Here is a 17,660-nt window from a genome sequence, read left to right on the forward strand (position 1 = left end):
AGTTGACACTAATACTGACGTGTTTTCTTCGACATAAAATAGCTGAACTAAATTGAATTGAGTTCAACTGAACTGAACTGAAATGAATAGTGATATGTGAGAGTAAAAGTATTGTACAGAGCTGAATTGAACGGAATTGAATTGAACTGAATTAAACTGATCTGAACTGAAACTGAATTGAACTGAAAATAAGTTGGGGAGAACAGGTCCTACCTCCTCTATTTTCATATAACACATACTCTTTTCGTTACTTTTTAATTTACTCATTTCATTGTGGAAGAGACCCAATAAGAAAGTACAAAAATATGAGAGATAAATGGAAGAGTGGGTCAAAGTATTTAAAAGTGAATGACATAGGTGGAAAAAGAGAAGAAAGTAGATGTGATATGTTACCAAAAATAGAAAAAGCAATAGTATGTAGATTAAAAAGAAATAAACTAAAAAGAAAAGTGTGTAGAATAAAAAAAAACGGATGAAGTATTTTTTTTATTAGTAGTCAGTCTAACGATCATCTATATATACTTTACTCTGACCGTCTTTTGTAATTATATATTTAATGATATACTTAGTTACGTAATATCTTACTATATTTATATAATATTAAAATTCTCAAATTTTACTTAAAAAATAATTAAAGATATTAATAGTCAACATTGTGGGTTGACAAATGTGATAGTAAAATACCGTAAATTAAGACATGTACTAAAAGTAATAATAGGGGTGACGATGATTCGAGTCGAATTCGTATTTGCGCTACCTCGATTCGACAAGTTATCATTTCGAGTTGAGTCAATTTTTGACGGAGTAGATTTCGAGTAACTTGTAAGTGTCTCATGTGGAAAACAATAGTAAAGTATACAAATGTTAATTGGACATTTGAGCTTCTCATGAATTATCGAGTTGATTATCGAGTTGCTCATCAACATCTTGAGTCGAACTCACCCGAACCGATATTGAATACCTCACGAGTTATCTCGTCTCATTTACACCCTTAAGTAATAATATTATGTGAATTTCTTTTCACACATACAATAATACCATGTATTATTAAAACCTCATACTTTGATAACCTTCTTTTGGTACATAACCGAAAAATACATTACAAGATAAATATACCTTAAAAATGATAATAAATATCAAAAAATGTACGGAGGATTTGTTTCCAAAAATGAGATTACTTCGTCCACACAACTAAACTTATTTCTTTTCCTTTTTAAAAATCATATTTGAAATAAAAACGTAGTTTTCAATCACTTCATATGCGCGTAATATCCATCTAAATTCTTAATACATTAGGGTTGTGTAGTATTTAAATTCAATGAACAATAATAATAAAAAAAAACTTTAGTGCCACTACTATTAGCAATAGCCGGTTACAAATAGCAGTCGCACCCCACTTCGCCCACTCTTCTCCTTATTTCTCTCCAGAATCCGCGAAATATACACGCCTCCCCACTACTTCTTCAAGTACTACTATTTTCTCTCTCTTCTTTTCTCCATCTTTAAAGCTTCTCATCTGTAACCGCCGAAACATTTGCCGCCTTTTCACATCTAATTTTCTTTCCCATCACACCTTACGTGCTTTCTTGTGTTTTAATCACGGAAAAATTTATGGCTGAAGATTTAGACGACGGTGAGTTTTGGCTACCTTCTCATTTTCTCACCGACGATGATATTCTTATGGATTTCGATTTTCAACCTTCTAAACATATTCAAACTTCCGATTCTAATTCCGATCTAGACTTCACATCTGGGTCTACTGAAACTGAGAGTGATGAAGAAGATATATTACTCACTGGGTTAACTCGTCAATTAACTTTACAAGATTCTTCTTGTCCTGTTCATTCTAAGGTTTGTTTTCTTTTCTTTTTGTTTAATTAGTTGGTGGTGTTTTCACTACTAGGTGCACCGCGTTATAGTTTGTGGTGTTTTGGCTATTAGGTGCACCCGCGTTATAGTGTGTGATGTTTTGGCTATTATTAGGTGCACCCGCGTTATAGTTTGTGATGTTTTGTCTATTATTAGGTGCACCCGCGTTATAGTTTGTGATGTTTTGACTACTAGGTGCACCCGTTTTATAATTTGTGGTGTTTTGGCTATTAGGTGCACCCGCGTTATAGTTTGTGGTGTTAAATTGTTAATTAATGAATGATTTTGGTGATGAAACAGGGTACGGTGTTATCGAGTTCACCACAATCAACGTTGTTTGGGTGTTTATGTCAACAGAGTTCGAGCAGAGAAAGCCAAAGTGGTCCAATATCTCCACCGCAACCACAACCACAAGACAAGGAAAACAACAACAACAATAACAAAAATGATACGTTGGATCTGCTTAATAAAGCGGCGGGTGAAGTGGCTAGATTAAAACTTAAGACTGAAAAAAGTAGTGGAACTGGGTTTTTTGATTGTAGTCAAAAAGGAGTTTTATATCCTTCTCCTATTACAAATATTGACACTTTTCCACCTCTTTTTTATCAACCACAATTCCACCATTTCTCTCATGTAAGTTTTACTCTTCAAATCAATCACTCCTTTTTTTTTGTTCATTTTTGTAATTAAAAGTTTTTTTTTTAATTTTAATTTTTGATTTATGATTATAAATAATTGCAGATGGTGTGGGCACCTCAGTATAATCAACCACCTAAGCAGCAGCCGCAAAACAGAGCAACCAACAACAACAACAACAACAAGAGCAATAACAACAAGAGTAGCACTACTCGTCCTTTAGGGCTGCCACCTTCTGCTTGGCCTCCCCTTCAAGCCCAAGTCCAGGCCCAAACCCAAGCCCAAGTACAAGCCCAGGCCCAAAACCAGGCCCCTGTTATGGCGCCGGGGCCAATCTTTGTTGGGCCTAAGAGGGAATGTGTTGGTACGGGTGTTTTCTTGCCCCGCCGTGTCACCACCCCAACTGAAGCCCGCAAAAAATCTGGTACGTTTTTTATTTTTACCTATTTTGGTTTTTCCATTATAATAGTATATTTTGATAGAATTTGTTAATTCTTTTTGTCCCCCCTTTATTTTAGATTTTTTTTTGAATTTAATTTATTTTTTTAGTAGCTCAAAGGACAACTCCGATTCTTCCTCGTTTAGATCTGCACGTCTTTTCGTTTTCTATAGTAGATGGAGTAGTTCAGATTGTTTCGGTTTATGTTTTCATAGTAAAATACGAAGTATATGTTTCAATTTTAAGGGTGAAAATACCCAGGTAGTAGGTTAAATTTTGGTGGGATATGTTTTAACTTTCCTTTAATAGTGGTTGCTCACTTTGTCTCTTAACCAATTGATCGGGGCGAGGGATTAATCGGATACTCGTTCAAAAAAAAACACAACAGTGGTCCAGCCGTTGATACGGCGGTTTATAAAAAAGTAATTGAAATGTAGTAGTAAAATCAAAGCTTAATTCTAACGTAATAAATGATTTTGTGTTAACAGATGGGAATAGCACAAAGACGAAAAATGGGAAAGGTTCACAGTTGCAGTCAAACCACCGACGAAATTCTCGTACAACATCAACGGTGAATCCTAATGAAATCCAGCTGCCACAGGAGTGGACCTATTGATAAAATTTGGGAGTTAGGACACTCCCTGTATTCGTGGGTGATTTTAGCTGGGGAATGTTTGTTTGAAATTTGAATCATATATTCATATGTAGTAGTCGTAGTAGTAGTGGTCGTCGTGGTTGATAATTAGTAACCATCATAGGAATAGTAGAAAATTTATAGGATTAGTAATTGAAGCGTGATCAAAATAATGATGAATTGGGTATATCTGATTCTCTAATAAAATTACGCTAGTGTGATTATTAAGTTTGGCTCCTTGGGTGGATGTTTTCTTGTACCCATGGAGTTTGTCCGACTAATAAAATCATCAATTAATCAAGGAGGGGGGGTTGGGTTTTTTTTTTTTTTTGAATTTTACATATTTTTGTATTTTTCTGGTGATTTCATTGTAATTTCCAGATGTTATAAAGATAAGGTTTGTGTGCTTAGTAGTAGTGTTACAAAATTTTTGGTTCTTGTAGGGGGAGGGTTTTGTAATTTGATTTCGTGTGAAATTGATGTTTAACCTTTCTACACAAAAAGAAATTGTAAGTAGAAAGGTAAAATCAATAAAAACTATTGCTACTGCTATTGTGATAATAATATGGTACCTAAATTTGTTAAATGTTACTTCCTCCGTCCCATAATATAGTGCTTGTTTCTATTTTACACGGTCTTTAAGATGTAATTTTGACCTTTAATATCTTCAATTACGTACTAATAAAAAATATAAAAATTTGATATTATGAAACTACATATCGAGACGAATCTAATAAGATCCTATGTGAATATGTTTTTTTATATATACAAATGAGAATATTCGGTCAAAGATTTTAAAGTTTGACCCACAAAAAATGAAATAGGCACTATATTATGGGACGGAGGAAGTAATATGTAATGTTTCCCAAATAGTGAATGTTGTTAATAATTGTTGTTGACGAAACCTTGGGCGGTATATGGCGGGAAATATGGATGGCTAACATGCGGAATTGCGGTGCATAAGAATCTGATTAACTTTAAAAAGACTACATTGTTGGGATGTTGTCTCCTTATGTTACCGTCAACGAGAAATTGAATTGTTGAGGGAATTAGGTTAACTGACCAACTGTATTTTGTTCACTTTTTATGTGTAGAACAATTACTAGTTTACTGGTGGGCGTAAATTATTATGGTCAATTGTGCTGATGGAAGATTACTTCAACTCTTTATCTCCTACTCTTATGCTGGCATGTTCTTTAATATGTCGTGTTTAGCTGTCATTTTTATGCTTGTGCAACTCTATTTTTATACTTCCTTTTGTGGGTGAGGTTGGCGGCCTGCACAAGCAGGTTTTGTTCTTCATTGAGGAGAGGAGGGTACGTTTCCTCTCCTTTTGCTACAAAAATTATTAAAAGTAGGGTAATGTTATATGTAGCCTTTAGGGCTACATATAAGCATTAAATACATTTTTTTAAATGAAATTAATTTAAGAATTCAAGACACATTTTCACATCAATTGAGGTAATAAATGCTTGATTCAATATTTTATTTCCATTTTAAACACCTTATACATAGCCCTAAGGGCTATGTATATCATTTTCCTTATTTCTTTATATGACTCTATCTCTCTCTCTCATTTCCTTGATCTTTGTGCGCATTCTAACGTTGTTAGTTTTTGAATAATAGAGGAAGTATACAACTTGCAAGAATCACGAAGAATTACTTGCCTTTTTGTTTTCCTTTCTAGTGTAATTAAGAGATGACTAGTCTTACATGCAAGTGAAAAATAAAATTAATTGGGTAGAAAAATCGTCTTTACATTTTGTTTTCTCAAAAAAACTGATGTTTACTTTAAATGTCCTACTTTCCCTCCTTTTTTCATTCAAATGAAACAGTTAATTATCTCCCTATTTTTTTTTCTTTTATTCCTTTTTCTATTTTTTTGGTGTCCCCCATGTGTTGCCATATATCTCTATTATATAAGCCAAGGGAGGAGGTGTGGTGTCCTCTTTTGAAGTGACTAAAATACCCTTAATGATCTAATTAATAGAATGAAAAAATTACAAAAGCAAATCATTTAAAAATTCTCATTCCAACTTGCCATTTAAAATAAGTTTAAAATGGTATATGCATCAAATACTTCAATCAAAAATTAAATGGACAAAATATTTATACCTTATAAAAAAAGATGTCATACATAACGTGCACATGAAAAGTCTGAACATTCACTACCTTTGATACTCTTTAATCCAGTTAAACCAACTCATTATTTTTGTTCTTTCTGTTCAATATTCATTCACTAAAAATTAAAGTTAACAATCAACAACCTTTTTATTTTTTTACATTAGCGAATTAATATATCTAAATTCATCTAACTGTTGAATTTTTCACATTTAAATTTAACATAAATAAAGTACGAACGGAGTATCCAATAGAATAACAAATTTTGAAATTAACGCACGCATCGCGTGCATATGAAGGCTAGTAATAGAGATTAGAACTTGAAGACTATACAAAATTGTCTAAGTTTAAAAAACAAAAAAAAAACAAATCTTAAATCATGGCAATTATCATTTACATAAACAAACAAAATAAAAGATGGTTTGTTATCTCTATTCAATAAAGGACTTGTTGAGTACTTTAGGCTCCGTTTGGTAGGGCGTAAAATATTTTCAGTGTAAAATGATTTTCATGGAAAACAAATAACTATGTAAAACACAATTCCAAATTTAGTTTTCGTTGTTTAATTTGGTTCCATGTAAGAAAAATGATGAAATGAAAAGAAAATGTAAAGGAAAGTAAGAAGGTAGTGAGAGAAATGTACAAGAGATATAAGGAAAACAGTTTTCCCTTCATTTTGAAGGAAAAATGATTTTTCATCATTGAGAATAATTTTGCCCTAAGGAAAAATTGTTTTACACTCTTTTGCCAACCAAATAATGTAAAACTGATAATAGAGGAAAACAATTTTCCAGGAAAACGTTTTACGCTCTACCAAACGGAGCCTTAGTATCCCATGTAAATAAACGAACAATGTCTTACACCCTTACACAATTTATGTTAAAAAGAGAAAGAGGGAGGATATATAGCTTGTTGAATACTTTAGGGCTTGTTCTCTTCAGCATAAAACAGCTAAACTGAATTGAACTGAACTAGATTGAACTGAACTGAAATGAATAATGATATGTGAGAGTAAAAGTATTGTCCAGAGTTGAACTGAACAGAATTGATATGAAATGAATTGAATTGAACTGAACTGAATTGAAAATATGATGGGGAGAACAGACTTAGTGCCCATGTAAATAAACGAATGCCTTACTCCCTTATACAGTCTATGTTAATAAGAGAACGAGGGAGGATTTGGTATCCACGATGATATTACTAAATTTACCCTCACACCTATAATTTCAATTTGCAAAATCATATTCGGAATGTTGGATGTTGGTGGAAGCAATTAACCAATGTTAAAGATAAATTTATTTCAACGTATAAAAAAACGAAATTCATATTGCTCAGAATTGATATAATTTGAATATAAAAAAGCTTTTTAAAAAATATTTAACCAAAAAAATGAAAAGAATGTCTTTTCGACTTTGCGTACATTGCGTGTAACGTGAAAGGATGAACCAATTTGATTTCTACCTTTCATTTTGGTGGTTAAATGTGCGTTCATCTCACCTATATAAAAATATAATAATATTTTACCAGAGGTACAAGTCTAATTATGCAATTAGGTCAAATCGAGTGTAAAGATAAGGTGCAAATTGTATTGGAGACTAATATGGTGTAAATAACCACTTGCCACATCATCAGATTAGTTATCAATATTAGTTAGTTGTTATTACTTTTCTAACTAACTTATGTATGAAAAGTTCCCTCTCTCTCATAGTTCTGTAATTCTGATCTTTACATTTCTAATAAGATTTTTCTCTCTCTCAAATTCTCTCTAAATAATTTCTCTGTAATTCAAGAAACTGACATGGTATCAGAGCAAAATTCATAGATTTTGGTTGATTTCCTTGTACATTTGTCATCACACCAGATCTTCATTCTCCTTCCTCTCTTGTTGACCTGTCTATTGCCCCTGTCATTAGACAATCTACCAGGATCCATATATAAACCCCCTTCCTACCTAAATGATTATCAATGCCATCTAGCTTATCCTTCTTCTCGTTGGTGTAACCTAGTTATGATTTTCCTTCTCATTACAAATCATTTGTTGCTCAGACTTCATCTTTACAAGAACCTTTAGATTACACTGAAGCTGCCACACAACCTCTTTGGGTTGAAGCTATGACAAAGGAGATAGAGGCTTTAGAGCTCAACCACACTTGGAATTTGGTTCCACTTCCTCCTGGCAAGAAACTAATTGGTTCTAATTGGGTTCAAAAGGTTAAACTTAAAGCTAATAATGGTGACTTAAAAAGGTGCAAAGCAAGGTTAGTGGCTAAAGGGTTTAATCACAAGTTTGGTATTGATTAAAACTTTCAGTCCAGTGGTGAAGATGGGCACTGTTAGAACTCTCATAGCAGTAGCAGCTAGTAAGCAATGTCCTTTGTTCCAACTTGATGTGAACAATGCCTTTTTGCATGGAAATTTAAATGAAGAGGTCTTCATGAAAGTTCATGTAGGTATGCCTAACCCTCACAATCTTGTTTGTAAACTCAAGAAACCTCTTTATGGGTTTAAGCGAGCCTCTAAACAGTGGCATGAGAAGTTAGCTACTTCCCTTCATAGTCAAGGCTTTCTCAAATCCCATCATGATCATAGTATGTTCATTAGGAAATATGGGTTGATATTTGCATAGCAACAATCTATGTTGATAACATAGTACTCACTAGTACAAATGTTGAAAAACTTGTTGCTCTTAAGCAACATTTGCATAAAGAGTTTAGCATTAAAGATCTTGGCCGGCTCAACTACTTCTTAGGCATAGAAGTTGGTTATACTTCTAATGGGATTCTTCTTAGTCAACATAAATACACTAAAGAATTGCTTGCTGACTGTCCCTTTGATCTCACAAAGAAAGCTTCCACACCACTCCCATTAAACATCAAACTTCAGGCTGTTGATGGAGAGTCTCTTAAGGATACAGAACAATATAGATCTTATGTAGGGAAGTTAAATTTTCTCACCACTACTAGACCTGACCTTGCCTATGCAGTTCAAAGTCTCATCAGTTTATGTAATGCCCTAGAACTACTCATCTAGCAGCTCTCTCTCACACTCTCAAATATGCATCTCACACTCTTGGTCAAGGTACTCTACTTAGGGCAACTGATCAACTTTGTCTTCAGGCCTTCTCAAATTCAGACTGGGCCTCTTGTCCAGACTCTAGGAAATCTATCACAGGTTATATTCTCTTACTTGGAGGATCTCCCATCACTTGGAAATCAAAGAAGCAAAGTACAATTTCTAAATCATCATCTGAAGCTGAGTATAGGGCAATGGCAGCAGCTGCCTTAGAAGTAACATGGGCAGTTAGGTTGCTTGAAGAATTGGGTATATGCAATCTCAGACATGTTGTCTTACATTGTGACAACCAATCTGCTCTCCATACACTATTACAAATATGTGCAAAAGTATCACCTATGAGAGACCTCCTTAATGAAATAAGTGATTATTCAGCAAAAGAAACCTAATTTGTTCGAAAGGTGGTCTGTTATAACATGATAAAGGAGACCTCTTCTTTAAATAGGTGGTTTTTTTTATCCTTATCAAAAATTTCCAATATTAAAGAAACCACTTATTCCTATTAAGTGGTGATTTAAATTATATATATTTTTAAAAAAAAAATCCATATATTATGTACATGTTTTCAGGTAGTCAATAATAACTATATTACTAATTATTAATTAAAAAAAAAGACACATTTGTGACCCACTAAAACCCTAAATGTACTACTCTTTGAAAGAATACACGGATCATTAACCTACACCGTCGGATTGCAGCCTCGCAAATACATCCAACGACTACCATCTACACCCTTATATATTTTTTTTTCATTCGACTATTCACAACAATCTCCCTCTCTATCTCTCTGAAATTCGAACAAACCTTAAAAATCCTCTATCTCACACGCCTTCTTCATCTCCTCTCCCTCCTGTGAAATACACATTCATCATTTTCCATTTTCCATTTTCAATCCTGACGATGGAGCAAATGCAAACTTTTTCCGGTAATGTCGAACCCAGCATCAGTTATCTAATTACAACAATGTTCACTATAATCTACGCCCGCGGGTTTGATTCTTCGCTCTTTATTAATTTCTGTGAAATCGATCGATTTTTTTCATTTAGATCTGTAATTGATTAATTTCGTTGGTTTGATAGTGTGTTTATTTGTTTTAGAGGTGTTGAAGCCGAGGGTTGAACCCGGAAAAGTTGTGGGTTGTCATATGGATGTAGTTACCGCTAATCCTAATTCCTAGTAACGGGTATCAATTTCTTCTCTAAACTTTTGTTGGGGTTTTTTTTTTCGGTGAAGTTCAATTTTTTTTTCTTTTGGCGATTTTGTTTTGGTACTGAATTAGGGTGTTGATGTTCTATTGTGTTTTCTTAAATTTTTTGAATATTTTGTTTCCTAGATTTTTTTTTACAGTAAGTAACCTTCAATTGTATGTTCTTGTTACTTGGTGAATTCAAGCTCAGTGACCTTGAATTTTTATGTTCTTGTTACTTTGTCTTTACGACGGAAATCTCTCATGATTTATGATCACCATAACTTGTCCTCATCCAACTGTCATTCCTATATCCCTCTGTTCTCACCTTTTTTCGATGCAAATTCTACAAAGTTGTATCAATTTGAAGTTCAATTTCTTGTGAATCAGGGGATTTTATTCGCTGGTGCTATTTCTCTACACAACTAGAATTTTTCGTGGCTTTTAAGTCTTCCATTTAGGTAGATCCATAGACGTCGTTGGCATTTAGGTAGTATCCTTCTGCTGTTACAACTGATGTCTTTCTCGAGCTGAGCGTTTCTTAAGCTGTAAGGTTGAAAGCATTCCATAGTGTTTCTGGTGCTTAAGAGTGATGTGTGCTGTGTGCTGTGTGCACTTAATTGTACAAATGTGGAAGAAGATGCTAACTTTCTCTCATGAGTTTAGTAATGGGAGTAAGGTAAGTTGTTGTTATCCTGCTTACTGATATATCCAAAGGGGTAAGTTCTTTATTCGTCGATAAGTCAATGGAAGGGAGAATGTGTTTTTGGATTGGAGAGGTACTGAGGAAAGACAAGAAATTAGATGACATTATGACTTGGCTTGAATGGGTTCTCTCGTATTCGCTTTTGCGAATTGCTGAGAGTAATCCTCCAGGTTTGGATAATTTTTGGGTCAGTCAGGGTGCTACATTGTTGCTCAGTTTGATGCAGAGTTCACAAGAGGATGTTCAGCAGGAAAGGGCAGCTACAGGGCTTGCTACTTTTGTGGTTATTGATGATGAGAACACAAGCATTGATGGGCAACGAGCCGAAGCAGTTATGCGGGGTGGGGGTGCAGCTTCTCCTTAGTCTTGCCAGCTCGTGGCGAGAAGGATTGCAAGCAGAGTCTGCCAAGGTATGAATCATTTGTTTGCCATTTTTAATTTCACTTTCTTTCTTGGCTGTCTGCCAAAAGTTCACATAATTCTATGAAGTCCTCATTCTGTCCATCCCTTTTCTTGACTTTTGAATACACACTTCTATGTTTAGAAGTACTTGTGATTTTATAGTCAATGCTTTCATCTACAAGCAATAGCGAATTTGTCCGTCAATGCTAATGTTGCGAAAGCTGTAGCTGATGAAGGAGGCATCACTATCCTTGCAAATAAAAAATGAGTACTTGGACTATCTTATGATGCTTCATTATTAATGCAAATAAAAAATCTACACTTTAAGTAGTTTATTAATGAGTGATTGGAGCACTTTTTGCAGCTTGTATATTTATCATTTTAATGTTTTATTTTTGCAGTACTTTGGCGGAGTTACAACTGAATTTTCTCAAAATAAGCTTGATGAGCTCAAGACTTGTGTATCAAAGATGTGGATGAATATAAACAAGTGGATCAACAAGAATCGGAAGATAATGACCATTTTAATTAGGATGTGTGTATATTCTTTTTGAGCAGGAATAGGGAGGTGCTTCTATTTTTGTGCATATGAATTGGAAGAAATAGGCCTAGTTGCTCTATTATTTTTTTTATAACCAATTAGTTGAATTTTTGGAATCTTCTACATTATATTGATATCAATGTGATTTTGTAGTGAATGATATTGAATGAATGAAAGGATATTCCAATTTTAAAGTCGTCTGAGTTATTTCAATACAAGTGCCTAGATGTTTTTTATATATGTAAATTACTTGTAGATTATGAAAGACACGCATGGAGCAGGTGAAACGGATCGGAGGAGCGTATAATAATATTGAAATATTTTTGTTTTTTTTAAAAAAAAAAATATTTAAAGAGACCACCTTTTCCTTTCCGGTGGTGTTTTAAGGAATGATTAAAAAGACCACCTACATATTAAAAAGGAAAAATTGACAATAGAGGTCTGAACTTTGGGTGATAATTTTTAAAAGGTCTAAACTATTGATTAACCTGTGTAGGTCCCAACTTTAGGGGGTCTTAACTTTTAGCGGGCCTTAGTGACTTAAACTTGCTTAATAGGTCATCACCTGTAAAACTTAGGTCACATCAGAAGGGTTAATTGAGGAAGGGATGTAGGAACTATGGTGAGATTTAAAAAAAATCTTCAGTTTTAAGTCATCGAGGCCCGCTAAAAGTTAAGACCCCCTAAAGTTGGGACCTACACAGGTTAATCAATAGTTCAAACCTTTTAAAAATTATCACCCAAAGTTCAGACCTCTATTGTCAATTTTTCCTATTAAAAATGATTTCTTTGTAAGATAAAAAAAACCACCTATCTGTAAAATGTGGTGCCTTATCCTTCTTTTTTTTTCCTATTTAAATTCATATATAACCACTTATTTTATGGAAGTGGTCTCTTCTATCAAATTAAGAAACCACCCGCAATAAGTGGTCATTTATCCTGAGAGACCTGTGAGCTGAAGACCACCTCTCATAGTCTCATGTGGTCTCTAAATGAGATTTTAGGGGGTCTCTTTAGGCCTTTTTGTAGTAGTATATAACACATAACCCAGTTTTTCATGAGCGCACCAAACACATAGAAATTGATTGCCATTTTACTAGGGAAAAGGTACTTGAGGGGCTTCTCCAGCTTACTTATCTCCCTACTAAGCAACAACTAGCAAATGTTTTTACAAGATTCTGCCTTTTCATCAGTTTACTTCTTTACTTCACAAATTGGAAATGTCTACTTCTACATACACATTCCAATTTGAGGGAGGGTATTGGAGACTAATATGATGTAAATAACCACTTGCCACATCATCAAATTAGTTATCAATATTAGTTAGTTGTTAATACTTTTCTAACTAACTTATGTATAAATAGTTCCCTCTCTCTCTCATAGTTCTGTAATTCTGATCTTTACATTTCTAATAAGATCTTTCTCTCTCTCAAATTCTCTCTAAATAACTTCTCTGTAATTCAAGAAACTGACAAATGGAACTAATCCAATCCAATCCAATCAAATCTTTTGATTGAGATAATAAAAATATACTTTTATTACCAAATGTTAAGCAATGCAACTAAAAACATTAAAACGTGAAAGTAAGATGGTGGTCTCCTTAACCATTTTTAGGGGTAATTTATGGGAGACATCCCAAATCGAGAATCATGATGAACAAAAGAAAATAGTTATAGAAGAGACCATCGTCCCACTCCTTCCACTGCCACCTTTTGACCCGGCCAAAGACCTCCTTGAGGTGAAGGTGTCAATTATACGACAAATGACACCTATAAGTGGAAGTGTAGAATCACTACCTACACAAGCCCTTTAGTGATTTTTTTTTTCACAACATAAAATTTACCAAACAATAAAAGTTTACCTTTGTTTATGCTATCTCATCAATATTTCTATCTTTCCTAAGATTCTCCAACAATTTTTATTATAATGCCTATTTTAATTTTTTCATTATTTTACATATAATAATAATCCTTGATTTTTCTAATCCCCAAATGTAAAATTAATAACAATCTCAATGCTTCTATATGCATACATATATTGCAATGTTTTTCTTTTGTAGAATTTTATTTAATTACAACGTTTAATGTTTGTGTGTAAGTTTGATATCAATTACTCTCTCTGTTTTTATACTCCATTTTGACTTTTGCATTATCTCAAAACTCTACTTTGACCATATCTTTTACGTATATAAAATTGAATGTTAATGTATAAGATGTTTATGAATTTGTCTTACGAAAACTATTAAAATATCAACTTTTTAATTAGGTTTTTAGTAGTGGATAATTAGAGATTTAACAGAGCATCTATTTGAAAATGAAGAGTGTATAACATTACCTTGTCTAAAAGTTCCCTCTATTTAATTCTTACTCCTATACTTCCTCCGTGTTTGCAATTGCATCATTTTGTTTTTGGTACTAGTCATCAACCGACTTTCACATCATTTTAGTGTTGTCCTCTTAGATATTTCTTAATGTAAATATTTCAAATACCAAATTTTTATAATTTTTACTTCTACACAATTAGAGATATTGACATTAAAAAAAACGCTTCAACAAGCGTGAAAAAAAATGGGTCAATTAAAAAGAGCAAGAGCAAGTATGTGTCCCTCCTTTTATATTTCATCGGTTTCATAACTTTAACTACTAATATCTCTAGTTTCTTAATTGTAAAACTTATAAAAAGTTGATATTGTGAAATTATATATCAAGTCGAATCTAACAAGACACCACATGACTATTTTTTTTTCGCACGTACAAATTACAAAACAAGGTCGAAGGAAAGTGCAAACAATGCAAGTGTCAAACTGTGTCATCTATTTTAAAACGAAGGTAGTATTACTATCCTTTTATTTCTCTCCTCGTCACATTAACGAAAATAAACATTAAAAAACGCTCCCCACGAAAGAAAAACCTAATATATCTCACCTCTCCACATAATTTCATTCAAGTGTATGTCAAACCCTCACCTTGATGGTGTAATAGCAAAAGGAATTCATCTTGTAATTAATTATTTTCTTTTTAAGAAAGTGTTACAAGTAAAAGAAAAATTGAATTCTTTTTCTATTTAATTTAGTCCATTTAGGACATGTTTCTTCGGCATAAAAACAACTTAAATGAATAGTGATATGTGAAAGTAAAAGTATTGTCCAAAACTGAACTAAATTGAACTGAAAATAAACTGGGAAAAACAGACCCTTAATGACTAGGGCTATGTTTAGTTCACCTGAAATTTTCTGATATGATCTGAACTTATCTGATCTGATTTACAAGATTTTATCGTTTAGATTTTTCTTAATATATAAGAAAAAGTATAGTCATGTGGGGTCTTGTTTGATTCGTCTCAATGAGTACTTTATTAATATTCAATTATTATAATTTTTACTAATATGTAATGAAAGATATTTAATAGTAATAATGATTTTTAAATATAAACATGATCTGAACTGCTCTGAACATATTTTTTCTGATATAATTTAATCTGATTAGATCTGAAATAAGCAAAAACAAGGTGAACTGAACATAGCCTAGGTATGAAAATTAGACACTTACTTTTAAGGAAAATGATATACATAGCTCTTAGGGCTATGTATAAGGTGTTTAAAATGGAAATAAAATATTGAATCAAGCATTTATTACCTCAATTGATGTGAAAATGTGTCTTGAATTCTTGAATTAATTTCATTTAAAGAAATGTATTTAATGCTTATATGTAGCCCTAAGGGCTACATATAACATTACCCAAGAAATAAAAAAAGAACCCTTCCGTATTAGGAGAAGAGTTTATCTTGTAAGAGACCGCCTACTTTTAAATTAAAATTAGGCAATGGTAAGCCCAATATTAAAAAGAGAATTAGCACGATAGTGATTAGGTTAATTTCTTTCGGTGACTAGTTTATTCCATTTAGTGATAAGTCTACTTTTATATTAAAATTAGACTATTTCTTTTAATAATTTTTGTTAGGAGAAAGGAAAAGAAAAAATATGTTACCAAAAATATTATTTTGTTAATTATAGGAAAAAAAAATCGCCCCACTTATGTGTATCACTCAATCTTAGTAATTTTTTTATCTTATTTATTTTTGTAAAGATAGAAGTTTGTTTAATTTTTCTAATGCATACCAATAATTTTGTGTGATATATATAATGATATATTATATGTGTCATTTTTTTTTTTTGACGGATTTATTTATGTGTCATAGAAGACTTGAATTAACTGAAAACTCTCTAAAATTTTGAGAAAAAGGTGGTAGTTTACTAGAGTAGCATCTCGAATTCTAGGGTATTGTTCAGGGTGTGAATCTTCATCCGAACAGTATGTTGCACCATTTACTTTTATGTTATTTAGCCTCGTATCCAACCTATGACGTTAGTAGGCTAACAAGGGATAAGAGTTGGTATACGGAGATTACTACATCTACCCACTGGGTAGACTATTCATTAGAAATAGACAATTAAAAAATAAATAATTTTGCTGAGTTAGACTCCACTTATCATTAATATCTATCTCTAACAGGTAGATTATCGAGTGGGTACACAAAATTTTTCCCTATCGAAAGGACTTTTAAATTTCTTTGAAGGACTGTAATTCTCTTATTTTACACCAAGGAAAACAGGAAGGAACGTTCTCATTGTTGTTGTTGATCTGTATGTAGTGGAACTTCAGGAAAGCATTGATTGGAGCCGGGAATGAGGTGGACCGGCAGTTGAAAAGGGACCCACGTGTTGGTCGGTTTTAAATTTAACGTGTCATGATCACAGCCGTTGTACCTTTTGAAGCTTTAGCTTCGTTCATTAACGAAACATCTATTGTGAATCTTGGAACATGCTCAAACATAACATAATTCCTCCCTAATAAAATACTTCAAATGTTTTTTACTTTTAAACACAAAATATGACATTAGATTAAAACATTAGAGAGTTACAACCATGATAAGATAAGTTTGTAGCCACCAAATGGCTATAGGCCCAAAATAAAACCAGAGGCATACACCCAAAATACATTACAACATAAATTCAAGGCACCCAATCCTAAGTTATGGGATTCACTAATTCCTGCATGTAATCTTTTAAAACGCATTGTGGAGGAGCAGTGTGTAATCTTATCCACATCTATATTCATCCGAACCTTGCCAGCTTATGGGGCACCATATTTGCATCACGCTTCGCATGCAGAAAGATAACAACTCAGTTAGTTTTGAGAAGCTTGACAAAAAAAAAATACTTCAAATGTTAATACTTTTAAATATACACTTTTCTAGCTATTTTTTTAAAGAGGAGAGCGATGGAGAGAAAGCAAGAATGAAACCCGTATAATAGGAGGAAAAAATATGGGTGTCTTATCGTGAGAGATAAAATCTCACAGGCCGTATCAAAGTAAGAGTTACATTGATACCGCTGGCATCAAGTTCGAGAGGGCAAAAAAAAAATATTTGCAAGTACCAAAGTAAGAGTTACTTTGATACCTTTGGTACCAAGCTCGAGAGGGAAAAAATTTGTTATTTGGAGGTAACAAAGAAAGTATAATTGAGTAAAGTAAGTATAATTGGTGCCAAAATAAATATAATTGGTAAAAAAAATCAAAGTTGATACCAAAGTTCACCTTCATTAGGTACCAGCATAAGAGTTATTTTCATATTTGTACCAATTTTACTAAACATTGATATAAGTTGGTACTAATGTTCAGGGTATGTTTTTTGTCTTCTTGTGCGAAATGTTGGCCTCTCGTGATGAGACGCCTATCGAAGCTCTAATAGGAGAGAGATAGATATAAATGGCTGCTTAAAAAGGAAGTGTAACATATATCATGTTACAACCATATTTAGAACAATCCCACTAACGAGTGATAGTGATACAAAGAAAATATTGAATCAGAAATAGAATTATTGCAAATTATAATAATATCTATAATAATATCCCCAACTACTTCATTCAATGCACATTATAATAACTTTCTTAATTTGAAGAAAAATATAATAAAATAAGGACTTATGTAATAACAAGAGATATATAGAGAATATTGAATCAGAAACAAAATTATTGCATTTATGTTAGGAAA

At 32.9% G+C, this 17,660-nt stretch overlaps 2 protein-coding genes across 2 annotated transcripts; both read left to right on the forward strand.

Annotated features, from left to right (window-relative positions):
- The first annotated feature begins 1,334 nt into the window (after positions 1–1,334).
- On the forward strand, positions 1,335–4,169 carry LOC104895218 (uncharacterized). The gene is made up of 4 exons (XM_010681665.4): positions 1,335–1,851; positions 2,170–2,502; positions 2,611–2,929; positions 3,433–4,169. Exons 1-4 carry the CDS (start codon positions 1,612–1,614, stop codon positions 3,558–3,560), a joined length of 1,020 nt encoding a protein of 339 aa, XP_010679967.2. The 5' UTR covers positions 1,335–1,611; the 3' UTR covers positions 3,561–4,169.
- Positions 4,170–7,811: 3,642 nt separating this feature from the next.
- On the forward strand, positions 7,812–9,160 carry LOC109135154 (uncharacterized mitochondrial protein AtMg00810-like). Its single transcript, XM_019249850.2, has 4 exons — positions 7,812–7,957; positions 8,010–8,145; positions 8,301–8,596; positions 8,716–9,160. Exons 1-4 carry the CDS (start codon positions 7,812–7,814, stop codon positions 9,158–9,160), a joined length of 1,023 nt encoding a protein of 340 aa, XP_019105395.2.
- Positions 9,161–17,660: the final 8,500 nt, after the last annotated feature.

The sequence above is a fragment of the Beta vulgaris genome, chromosome 6, assembly GCF_026745355.1.
Source record: "Beta vulgaris subsp. vulgaris cultivar EL10 chromosome 6, EL10.2, whole genome shotgun sequence".
Classification (NCBI taxonomy): Eukaryota; Viridiplantae; Streptophyta; class Magnoliopsida; order Caryophyllales; family Amaranthaceae; genus Beta; species Beta vulgaris.